Genomic DNA, 12362 nt, shown 5'->3' with positions numbered 1-12362 from the left:
ACAGAGTGGACAACAGTCCCCACCCTTCATTTAAAAAGTTATCCAATTCTTGTCCCAACCTGCCACCCATGCTGTAGTTATTCTAGATCACTGGTTTTCGGTCTGGATGGGATATAAAATTATTCAGTCAAGAGAAGCCATTATCTACCTCTTGAAATTCACATGCAGGTTAAGCTGAAAAACTTACCTCCTTGCTAAATTTCTCCAGTTGTGATTGGCAGTCAACTAGTTTTGTTTGCATCCAGGCTTTGATTCCAGCAACTGGACAGCTTCGAAGGTTAGCCTCTATTTCTTTCATGTCTTTCAGAGATGATTCGATTGTTTCTATTTCATTAACAAATGCCTGAACACATAAAATAAGCCCTTGTTGAGTCCATTCCGACATAAGTGGATGCCATTATTATAGTCTGTCTGCCTCTATCCCTGCAAATATTTTAAGAACATACTGCTTGAGAGTAAAGATGTTTAACAACTTAAGAAATATTGTGTCTTAAGAAATTCATTTCACCTGGGTGATTCAAATAGCCATCTGCCAAATTAGACTGCAAATACTTGACTTTAAGAAGGGAATAGTACTTTTAATTATTTTTTTTTTAAGTTGCTCAGTCATGTCCGACTCTTTGTGACCCCATGGACTGTAGCCTACCAGGCTCCTCTGTCCATGGGATTTTCCAGGCAATAGTACTGGAGTGGATTGCCATTTCCTTACAGAAGCCTAATGATTCCACCAAATATAAAACGCATGAAGTATTACTGGCAAACTTCATTTGTAAAAAGTGTTTTTCTTAAAGTCTCACCATAAGTACAGTAAGAGTGATATACAATTGGTAATTATGACACTAAGACTGTCACTGCAACGTAAAACAGCAGCCACTAATGAACTAAAATTGCTCTTGTATTCTCCATCCAAAATTTATTCTGTAGTAACCTATGTGGGAAAAGAATCTGAAAAAGAGATAGATATATGTATAACTGAATCACTTTGCTGTATATCTGCAACTATGTTCCAATATAAAATAAATAATTTTTTTAAAACTTTATAATCACAGCCAAAAATAGAAACGTGAACTATAAGTCATTCTTTGACTAGCTACAAAGTCAAAAAACAGGTTTATATTGAAACATATTTTATCTAGGTTTCTTGTCATGCCATATTCTTACAATTTTAATAAAAGCAGCAAATAATAGAGGAAGAAGAAAATTTTATTTATTACAGCAGATTCCCCAGATCAGCAGAACTCACAGAGCATTGGTCAAGCTGTCTTTGGAGCCCTTCGGCATCTCCTTGGACAGCCTGCTCTTTCATTAAGAAGTCTTTCACACCATCCATCCACTTCTCAATGACTTTCGAATCAGCCTAGATCGAACACAATAACAAAGGGGGATATTACTCAGTGACATTCAACCTACTACATCTCAAGATCTACTGCTACAGGAGAAAAGGCAACTTTTCAAAACTTTGATAGCATCATTTTCATTTATTTTCTTTAAAAAAAAAACTTCCAACATTGAAAATAATTATTTCCTTCATTGTTGCCTAAAATCCTCATGAGATGATATCTTGGTGATCATTCTAAAAATTTCAAAATGTCCTCCAGTGAACAAAGCTATCTTGCTTAATAATGAGCTATATCTAAGATTAAAAATTCAAATTAAAGGGAGAAATGCTTTTCTAGGTATAATCAGCTTAAAAAAATCTCTCATTCTTATATAATTTAGCACTATTTTCTCCTTAAGTTAGCTACTCAAAGCAGGATTTGAAAAACAGCACAGTGGAGGGAGTCCAGTAGACTGCTCTTAGTTCTGTTACTGGTGCTTTGTTATCTAAGAACCCCGTATGGTCCACTACCCAGCGCCATGCCTTCATCCAGCACTTACTAAGCACTCACTGTTATCCAGTTCCTTCGTGTGGTGCTGGGGAAATGAGAAAGCAAACATTTTGCAGAAAGAATGAGACTTCAGAGACGTAGTAACATTGGAACTGGACCTTAAAGAATGCAAATAACTAGGTCCAACTTCAGCTCCAAAACTACATTAAAGTGATGGTCATTTCTTTCCAGGTGCCCATTCATCACTGGTCAGTACGACTTGTTCCTTTCCTTGTACCTTCCTCAATTATTTGTTTCTTGTTCCTCCCTCCTCTCCAGGAATGGAGATAAATTAACTATCTTATTCAAAAATAACCTTCAGGCTGGAAAGCAGCCACTATGTCTTCCCTTAGTCTTTTAGTGGTTATAAACTCATAATTCATGCTGTAATGTCTCTGGAACATGATACTCAGATACTGTTCTCAACACCCTGATCAACATGCTCTGGTAATTACATCAACTTTTTAACATATTTAAAGTATGCCATAAAGAACCAATTACTCTCATCCTTAAAATACTGGAATGAATGACAAAGAGGGAACCTAAGTGGTATTTCAGTTATAGTTAGTAAATTCAGAAAATGTCATCTAAATTTTTTTTGTTTTATTTTTCTTATTGTAGAGTTGCATTTTGTTTCCTTTACAAAAATTTTTATAGATATATATTATTCATAATATTATGGTTAGCTAAAACTCCAAAATTTCCATAATGACCTCAAAAGGATATTTTCCCTACCCTATATTGTTTAATTAATTTCTGTAATAAATTCAGAACTTGAAATTTACAAATATCAACAATATTTAACAATACTACTTAGTAATAAAATAATAAAAAGCCAACAGAATGATTTGAATTTTTAGTCTCTCCACTTTCTTATCAGCTGCTCTTCCCAGTTTTCTCTTATCTGCAATCTGACAGTGAGGCATTGTTCTTCTGTTGGCTTGGGTTTTTTGTTGTTGTTGTTTGGTTGGGTTTGGGGGTTCTTTCCCAGGTGAAAAATAAGGCCAGTTACAGTGCCTTCCTGAGCATCCCCCCATGAGCACATCACCTCGTTCATTAGCCAACAAACTTCTCGGCTTAGTTTTCAAAACATGGGATAGCATCTAAGTAGCATTCCACTTAGGTTTTAAGGGATGTTCCCAAATACTTTACTGAAATGAAGCTTTACCCATAATGATAGTCTGTGAGCACTATTTAAGCTAAATGAGCACACATGAAATGTGAGACTATGAATCTGTATATCTAATAATCTAGTATCCTCCTCCAGAAAATAAATAAAAGAAAGCAGTACTTAAAGAAATGAGGTCTGGACAAGGCTTCTGAGTGGTATCCATGCTGATTCCTGGGGACCACCACACTCTTTCCTAAGCACAGGTAAGGTCTCTGGTCAATCATTTATCTACAGCTTTGCCAGGAATTGACATCAAGCTTAGTGCAGGTCCTTAGCTTCTAGAAAAGAATGTTCCCCCTTATTTAGGACATTCACTCATCTCCCCCTTATTTAAGACATTCACCCATCTCCATTGTCCTGGTAATTTCCTCACAAGTCGCATAATGCGACCTTGAGATCATGGGTAAAACACCACATTACTGGGGATGTAGATTTAGGCATCAGAAGGACTGCGTGGCTTTTCCATCTAACTCATAATTCAGGCTCTAATGCACTCTCAGTAATGACCATTCTCCACTTTCCAGCTTGCAAGGTCATTCTCTGATGAAGATGGGAAGCAAAGAGGGCTTATGTGGCCGAGCCTTTCTGTCTCCTCTATTCATATTATACCACCCGGAGCAAGCATTTCTCATTCTCCTTGTCCCAAGCACAGCTTTGAAAGCCCTTTCAGTCACACTGAGCTCTTTCCCCAAGCTTCCTTTCCCTCTGCTCTTTAGCCTGTTTCTGTCACTCTTCTCATACATCCATGCTACTCTGATAATATTTTCAATCGGTGACATCTCTCTTCTTTTGGGCTGGCTTCAGCATTCATGGGTCTTATCCAAGAAGACTGCTTAGGAAGATATAGTCAGGGCAGGGTAGGGTGGGGTGTGCAAAAGATAAAAACTGCAAAAGGAAAGTATAAATACATCTATAGAGTTCATGAGGGCCTTTTTAAACTGTTCACTTAATTTGTTACCACTTTTTGCACTGTTAATCTCTAGTCTGAACTTTTTAAGAATTCAAGGCAGCATTACAGCTGTGTAACTGGGCAATTCATTAAATCGAGTTTGGAGTAAGGAAAATTGACAGTCTCCCAGGCCAAGAATTTTTGAAATTTATATGGAGGTTTTAACCACAATCAGCCTTGACTGAAGTGAGCAGCCTGAGTGATCCCTGCCATTGGTACAGAAAGGGAAGTCCTGTGCCATCAACCTCTTTCTTCTCTCCCTCCTTCAGATACACACAGACCCTTGGTGAGCACACACAATTCACATGCACACACCCATTCCTCTTCTTACAGTTACATGTGTGCATGCTCAGTCACTCAGTCGTGTAGGACTCTTTGAGATCCCACGGACTTCAGTCCGCCAAGCTCCTCTGTCCATGGTATTATTCTCCAAGCAAGAATACTGGAGTGGGTTACCATGCCCTTCTCCAGCAGATCTTCCTGACCCAGGGACAAACCAGCATCTCCTGTGGCTCCTGCATTGGCATGCAGATTCTTTACCACTGAGCCACCTGAGAAGCCCCCTTGTACAGTTAAACATGAGAAAAAAGGAAGAGGGAAGCAACAGACACCAACAACCCATGGAGACCAATGGATCATCCCAGTGATAACAAAGGGAACAGAGAGGAATCCGAAAGCTGTTTTCACTACTAAAAGTCCTGCAGGTAATCCTGACCATGCTCAGTTCTAAGGCAGTGTGACCTTTGAAAAGAAAGACCAAGGTCTGACTACCTAGCTCAGCACCTAACCAGCCACGAGACCTTGAGAAACTTCTCAGTTTCTCTTCTGGGAGCTTCCATAGCTCACCTATAAAACAGGAATAATAACAACTACTTTGCCTGACTATACTGAAAAACAGAGATGGTTTAGATTGGCTCTGGTACAGAGTAGGTTTGTAGTAAATGGTAGCTATTATTACTCAGACCTACAAAATCAAGTGCCTTATTACCAAGGTTAAGCCCACAATAGAATTACCCCTTTGGGTTCTGGTGTCTGTTCCCAACAGACACTTGGCAGAACCAGCAGCAAGGGTGAGGACATATTTGCATAAGCAGCAGTGTAAAGAGCTCAACTGCTGTCAACATCAATGCTGGCTCCATCCTATAACTGCTCAAAGTGACTGTGTGAAAGGGCTGCTGCTTTATGATCTTTCTCACCAGACCTGGCTGAATTCAGCTCAGCAGAAGGAACCCAAGTACATGAGAAAAGGCCCCAAAGAAAGGGGCCTGATAACAGCAGCTGCACAAGGCCTCTCTACCCGGTGGCTGTACTGTGTGGGAAAGGTTATGAGGTCACTAAGATCACTACAGCAGCGACTTGTGTGCAGCTAAACCTGAAAGATGGAGAAGCCTTCCAATATCTCCTCTTTCCCTAGAAGAAAAATAACTGTCTTAGTCCACTTGTAGCAGATGTTTCCTGTGCTTTTAAAAAACACCGAAATCTGCTCATCTTTAAGTGAACTGTATAGATAAGAGGTTACAAAGAAAGTGAAAACGCTCAAATGAACAGTGTTTCTCTGTCCATTTAACAATCACTCAGCTGATGCCTTTATGAGTTTCTAATGTACACTAATGTGTATTTAATTTTTTTTTTTACCATCTCCATCCACTTGCAGAATGAATATAGGAATAGATAAATAGAGATAAAGAGAGATACTTAAACGGGGCAATTTCTAATGTTCTCTCTTCATTGGAGGGACTTCAGTTCTTTAAAGCATAACAAAAAAAATTGTTTAAATCCTAGTAAATTTCTAAAATGAATGTTATTATTTCACATGCAGAAACACACTATAAACACTAATCGAAGGTAACCATTTCTCATTCCTATTTATACTCATAAATTCTCAGTGAAATATAAAATGACTAATGCGGAAGTTATGAAAACCAAAGTATCAAATACTCCAGTTTGAAGGGGTCAAAATGCTGCACTGACCACCACGGCTCAAAAGCACTGATCTGTAAGCACTTTGGCTGAGCAACACCTGCTGCTGGGTCACAGAAGAGGAATGTGAGGTCATAAAAACAATTCCATTAAGCCTACACGTCCATCTCCCACACCCCAGCCCCTGAACCAGGGATGGAGGAAATCTGAAGCCTGGTCTCTCTGGACAGACGACAGTAAGATTCCAAGGTACACAACTACCACCCAAGATTTTATTTACAGTGAAATTCTTGGCATTTTATCTTGTTCCTCCCCCATCTGTTGGAACATCCACAGCTTTTTAAATAGCCAATATCTAACCCAAGCCATAGGCAAGAAGAGTTGTGAAACCAAATTTAAAACAGCAACTTAGGGCAGTATGTTTCTGTTTTCTTTGATTTATATTCATTAACCTCAAAACACTCTCGGTGCTCCCTCACTTAGTAGAGAAGGCCAGCAGTGACACTGCTACTGCATTTATTAATCTGAAACCAATGGAATTCTTAACTTTAAGATCCAAAAAGCACCAGTATTTCCTGGATTGCAGTAAAACGCATTCACAATGAGGAGAAGAAAAAAAACCCCTATGAGATCATTCTATCAGTTACATGTTACCTAGAAAGAATTAAATCAGTTACACAGCACATTACTTTTAGAAAACGTTTACCGTCGGGTTTTCACCCTGAAATGTGTTCCAGAGTAATTTCTAAACCCGGTTCTCTTGTTTCGGAGCTCCAGCACGTTCCCTTCCGCACTCCGGGTGAGAACACACAGAGTGTTCAGTGTGCGTCTTTTTCCATCAGTTGAAGGGAGGGTGTGACTACACGGGTGTCCTGCCAAGGACACCCAGGCATTTAGACTTTATAACAGATCCAACCTCACTAGAGAGGTATGAACGCGTATTATGCCTGCAGGCACCTGCAAAGCAGAGCCGTTCACATCCACTTGCCTGCTACATGCCAGACAAGGTTTCTATGCTCAAAGAGCTGACGCCGTGGCAAAGGACAGACATACAGGTCTCAGCCTTAATAAAAGGTGGCCTGAGATTGGGTAACTGTGAAGGTGTAAACAACATGTAGTGGAGGAAGGAATAATTAGCTGTGAGTGTGATGGTGAATAAGACCAAAGACTGCCCATAGAAGCATCTTCTTTAAGGATGAACCGAGAAAAGGAGGCTGTAAATTCCTAGCAAGTAAGTGACTTTTCCGGAAAAGGGCAATCGTCCGCTGTGTTCTTTGTGACCCACTACACCGTCTCCCCACCCGACACAGCTCACAGGAGAAGATGCAGGCAGGGCTCGAGAGCAAGGAGAGGGCAGGAGATATGAGATGCATGAGAGCACTTTGTATTATCGTGGCAAAGACAACCAGACGCTTTCCAGAAACACAATTCTGGTATTAGTGCAACAGTGAATCCAAAAGAGAAGAGGCTGCAAGCAGGAGTCAGATTTAAACAGTAGTGGGATTATCGGGGCATCAGGTTACAGAACAGTCTCCGAACAGAAGGGGCAAAAGAGAAGGTGCAAAGAGGAGGGTGGTAAATATGAGAGTTTGTGTGGGCCTTGAGGACAGTTTCATGACTTGGAGGTGCTGTGTCCAGCCCTGTGGGACTCTATGGACTGTAGCCACAAGGCCCCTCTGTCCATGGGATTTCCCAGGCAGGAATACTGGAGTGGGCTGCCATCCCTTCCTCCAGGGGATCTTCCTGACCCAGGGATCAAACCCACATCTCTTAAGTCACCTGTATTGGCAGGCGGGTTCTTTACCACTAGCGCCACTTGGGAGGCCCATGACATGCTACAGGGGATCTTGAACAGGATGAAGGAAACCATAGGAAATACACTTGCAGCCCCTGAACTCAAAGATATTACTGCTGGTGATAGCAGTGTCTTAGGACTTTATAACATTTAATCCCCATAATTCATAAGAAACTCATGTCAGTAAAATCAATAGTAAAACTTTTTATATGTTTTAAAATATTTTGCTGCCTGGAAAGAGCGGTAGGACTTTCTGTGAGAGTTTTTTTAAAGCACCAGTCTACATTTTAAGTACAAGAACTGAGATCATTAATTTGGCAAAAAATAGATTTAAAGAATTTACAAACATATTTGAACATGACACTGTGAATAACAATGCTGGCCCCACCACTATCTATATAAAAGAAACCAGCCATGTAGATATGTGAAAGGCAGGCATGTAAGAAAAACACTATTTGCCAACAAATAACAGAAAACTAAAATTGGCACATAAAAAGATACCAAGATCACCTTACAAGTATTGAAGGGATGGTAGGGAAACTATAAGTACACAGCTTTGAAAATACTCTCAAAGTTTAAATGTGCTGTGTCAATAAAAAGCATTACTATTTTGAGTAGCGAAATTGATACTCTAATCCATATTCATGCATTTGTATACCATCTATTTAAATAGACGTGATACTGAGATACAAGTAATACTGGGAGTATCAATGCAGTCCCTCATGGAGTCCCAGTATCACTTGGTTCTGTTAGTAAGGGGGAAAATGATTAGAATTAGTCATATTCATGAACTTTTCTTTCTTACTTTGAGTATGTTTATCTCCAGCAAGGATCGCTGTTACTGTTCACTGCTCCCAGGAAAGGAAATGGTATTGGGGAAGAAAAGTGAAAGCTGGTCACTCAGTCACATCCAACTCTTTGCAAACTCATGAACTGTAGCCTGCCAGGCTTTTCTGTCCACGGAATTCTTCACACAAGAGTCCTGAAGTGGGTTGCCAATTCCTTCTGCAGGAGATCCCAACCCAGGGGTTGAACCTGGATCTCCTGCATTGCAGGCAGATTCTTTACCATTTGAGCCACCAGGGAAGCTCATTGGGAAAGAAAGGGAACTTCTCAATGCTCATTCTCCATCTCTATTACTCAATGTCTTCAATGAGCAGTATGTATGTATTTCTTACACAGTTCAAAATGCATTTGAAAAATAAACAAGTCAACCACTTTGTTCCTAAGAAACATCATCATAAATTGGCAGTGAATAGAAAACCTAGAGTACTTCACGCCTTAAAGACAAAATAGAACTTGAATGCCTAGAAAAAGACACCAGGTCAGTAAAAAAGGAAAAACAACTTTAATCTACAAGTGAATATTTATTGCAATTATCTTTAGGGAAAAAGTAAAAGTTTTCCTAAGTGAATTGTGAGTAGTTAAATAACAAGCAATTCATTCAAAGCAAATATAGGAGCAAAATGTTTTTTAGAACTGAAGAAACATATATTTCAATAAAGAAGCTGCATGTCTAAGGAATACAGACATCGCCAACAGTCTTACAGTTAGGACACAAAAAGTAAATTAAAAATTTGTAATTCACATTAAAATCTGTTAATGTAACACAAAACAACCAAAAAATCTAAGTATCCAGACACATGTGCTTGAAGTGAGTGAGACATTTTTAGTGGAAATAAAGTTGGCGTATGCTCCAACTGGGCTTCCCTGGTGGCTCAGACCGTAAAGAATTTGCTTGCAATGCAGGAGACCTGGGTTCAATCCCTATGTTGAGAAGATCCCCTGGAGAAAGGAAGGGCTACTCAGTCCAGTATTCTTGCCTGGAGAATTCCATGGATAGAGGAGCCTGGCAGGCTGCAGTCCATGGGGTCACAAAGAGTCAGACACAACTGAACAACTTAAGAAAAAGAAAAGTTGGCATATGCTCCATTTGGCCTGGATTTGCAATGACAGAATTCTAGAACTCTCTTTTGTGTTCTGGAGGAATACTTATTCACTTTAAATTCCATATTAAAATATTGGCATGCATTTAGCTAACCCTAAAATAACAACAACAGACTGGTTCCAAATAGGAAAAGGAGTTCATCAAGGCTGTATATTGTCACCCTGTTTATTTAACTTCTATGCAGAGTACATCATGAGAAACGCTGGACTGGAAGAAACACAAGCTGGAATCAAGATTGCCAGGAGAAATATCAATAACCTCAGAAATGCACATGATACCACCCTTATGGCAGAAAGTGAAGAGGAACTAAAAAGCCTCTTGATGAAAGTGAAAGAGGAGAGTGAAAAAGTTGGCTTAAAGCTCAACATTCAGAAAACGAAGATCATGGCATCCGGTCCCATCACTTCATGGGAAATAGATGGGGAAACAGTGGAAACAGTGTCAGACTTTATTTTTATGGGCTCCAAAATCACTGCAGATGGTGACTGCAGCCATGAAATTAAAAGACGCTTACTCCTTGGAAGAAAAGTTATGACCAGCCTAGACAGCATATTCAAAAGCAGAGACATTACTTTGCCAACAAAGGTCCATCTAGTCAAGGCTATGGTTTTTCCAGTGGTCATGTATCGATGTGAGAGATGGACTGTGAAGAAGGCTGAGCGCCAAAGAATTGATGCTTTTGAACTGTGGTGTTGGAGAAGACTCTTGAGAGTCCCTTGGACTGCAAGGAAATCCAACCAGTCCCTTCTAAAGGAGATTAGCCCTGGGTGTTCTTCGGAAGGACTGATGCTAAAACTGAAACTCCAGTACTTTGGCCACCTCATGCGAAGAGTTGACTCATTGGAAAAGACTCTGATGCTGGGAGGGATTGGGGGCAGGAGGAGAAGGGGATGACAGAGGATGAGATGGCTGGATGGCATCACTGATTTGATGGACGTGAGTCTGGGTGAACTCCGGGAGTTGGTGATGGACAGGGAGGCCTGGTGTGCTGTGATTCATGGGGTCGCAGAGTCGGACACGACTGAGCAATTGAACTAAACTGAACTGAAAATAACACATCAGGAAGTCAGAAGAGATTAACCCTTGGGTTAATCTTCACCTGTAAATTTTCCTAACTACATCTCAGAATTTATGAAAATAAAGCAATGATCTTTTGAAAAGATAGGAAATACTTTAACCAGCATTGCTCAACCTTGGCCCTGATGACATCTGGACCAGAAAATTCTTCTGTTGTGTGGGCTGTCCTGTGCATCAGCTGTAACCATGGCCTCTACCCACTAAGTTGCCAACAGAACCTACCCTTTCCCTATAGTTGTGATAACAAAAAATGTCTCCAAACGTTAAAAACATGTCCTTCTGGGGGGAAATTTACCCATGGTTGAGAACCACTGATAATCCAATACTTGGAACATAACAAAAATTTAAAATCACAAATAAGAGTAATTGTGGGTTTTAATATTGGAAAGAATGACAATTGAAGACTGGTGGCTCAGACAGGAAAGAATCTGCCTGCAAAGCAGGTACCTGGGTTCAATCCCTGGTTCTGGAAGATCTCCTGGAGAAAGGAATGGCTACCCACTCTAGTATCCTTGCTTGGAGAATTGCACGGACAGAGGAGACTGGAGGGCTGCGATGAGGTTCGCAAAGAGTCTAACACTATTGAGCAACTAACATGCACGCCCACACACACACACACACACAAAGGGAAGTGGATCCACTCACAAATTTAAATAAGCCAAAAACACTGAACTACAGAAAAACACACTCCTCTTCAAAATTAATGGATTGTTCGAATGAGATCTCAGTGTAGAACTACAGCTTATACTTCAAGAAAACTAATTCCTTCCACTACGACCATACACACACAGAGCCCCTGCCATCCTTATTCTCCTGTCATGCCTTGGACCTGTCCATTAGTTTCTGTGTCAAACAGCTTCCCTCATATTTCGGTGATCCCCTCTCTTGCTCATCTTCCTGGATCCTGCCCTAGACTATATCGCCTACCAGCTTCTACCACATGCTCTGATTCTAATTTTTAAAACATCATTTTCGTAAGTTTTGTCTTCATTTCAATATTTCCACTGTCTTTGAAACAACTTTTATAAAAATTCTCATATATATAAGTATATGTATAAAAAACATCTCTAAGTATATATATATATATATATGTGCACATCTAAATCTCATATTACTAATCTCATTTCATTCACTGAAAAATATCACTGCATGTCTTCTCTGTGCCAGGCACTATATGAGAAGTATACCTTGGATACATCAGTAGAGAAAATAAACCACAAAAGACTGAGGTAAAGAGGCACTAAAAGTGAAAGTGAAAATCCCTCTGTTGTGTCCTACTTTTCATGACCCCATAGACTATATAGTCCATGGAATTCTCCAGGCAAGAATACTGGAGTGGGTAGCCTTTCCCTTCTCCAGGGGATCTTCCCAACCCAGAGATCGAACCCAGGTCTCCTGCATTATAGACAGATTCTTTACCAGCTGAGCCACAAAGGAAGCAAGGAGTGGGCTACAAAGAGAGTGTAATCAGGTCATCCTTCATCCCGACCTTGCCTACAAGGTGAGAAGGTAGAGAGGTTCATCCTTCTCTACCCGACCTTCATTACTTCCCTTCTTCATCCTCCTTGCAGGTGAAACGTTAAATCCTGACTGTCCCATCTGACATGGACCTTGACCAGTTTCTCCTTATATCC

At 40.2% G+C, this 12362-nt stretch overlaps 1 protein-coding gene across 12 annotated transcripts in view; it reads right to left on the bottom strand.

Moving 5' to 3' along the window:
* The window catches only part of UTRN (utrophin), a 555367-nt gene that overhangs the window by 368706 nt on the left and 174299 nt on the right, over positions 1-12362 (bottom strand). For all 12 annotated transcript variants that reach the window (XM_061428217.1, XM_061428218.1, XM_061428216.1 and 9 more), the window contains 2 exons: positions 1244-1357; positions 188-343 (listed from right to left, as the gene is read on the bottom strand). In XM_061428217.1, coding sequence (XP_061284201.1) covers positions 188-343; positions 1244-1357 — 270 coding nt within the window. The remainder of the gene's footprint in view (positions 1-187; positions 344-1243; positions 1358-12362) is intronic.

This window comes from Bos javanicus, chromosome 9 (assembly GCF_032452875.1).
Source record: "Bos javanicus breed banteng chromosome 9, ARS-OSU_banteng_1.0, whole genome shotgun sequence".
NCBI classification, from domain to species: domain Eukaryota; kingdom Metazoa; phylum Chordata; class Mammalia; order Artiodactyla; family Bovidae; genus Bos; species Bos javanicus.
The sequence above is the reverse complement of the archived record's forward strand: the minus strand, read 5'-3'. Positions and strand labels throughout refer to the sequence as shown.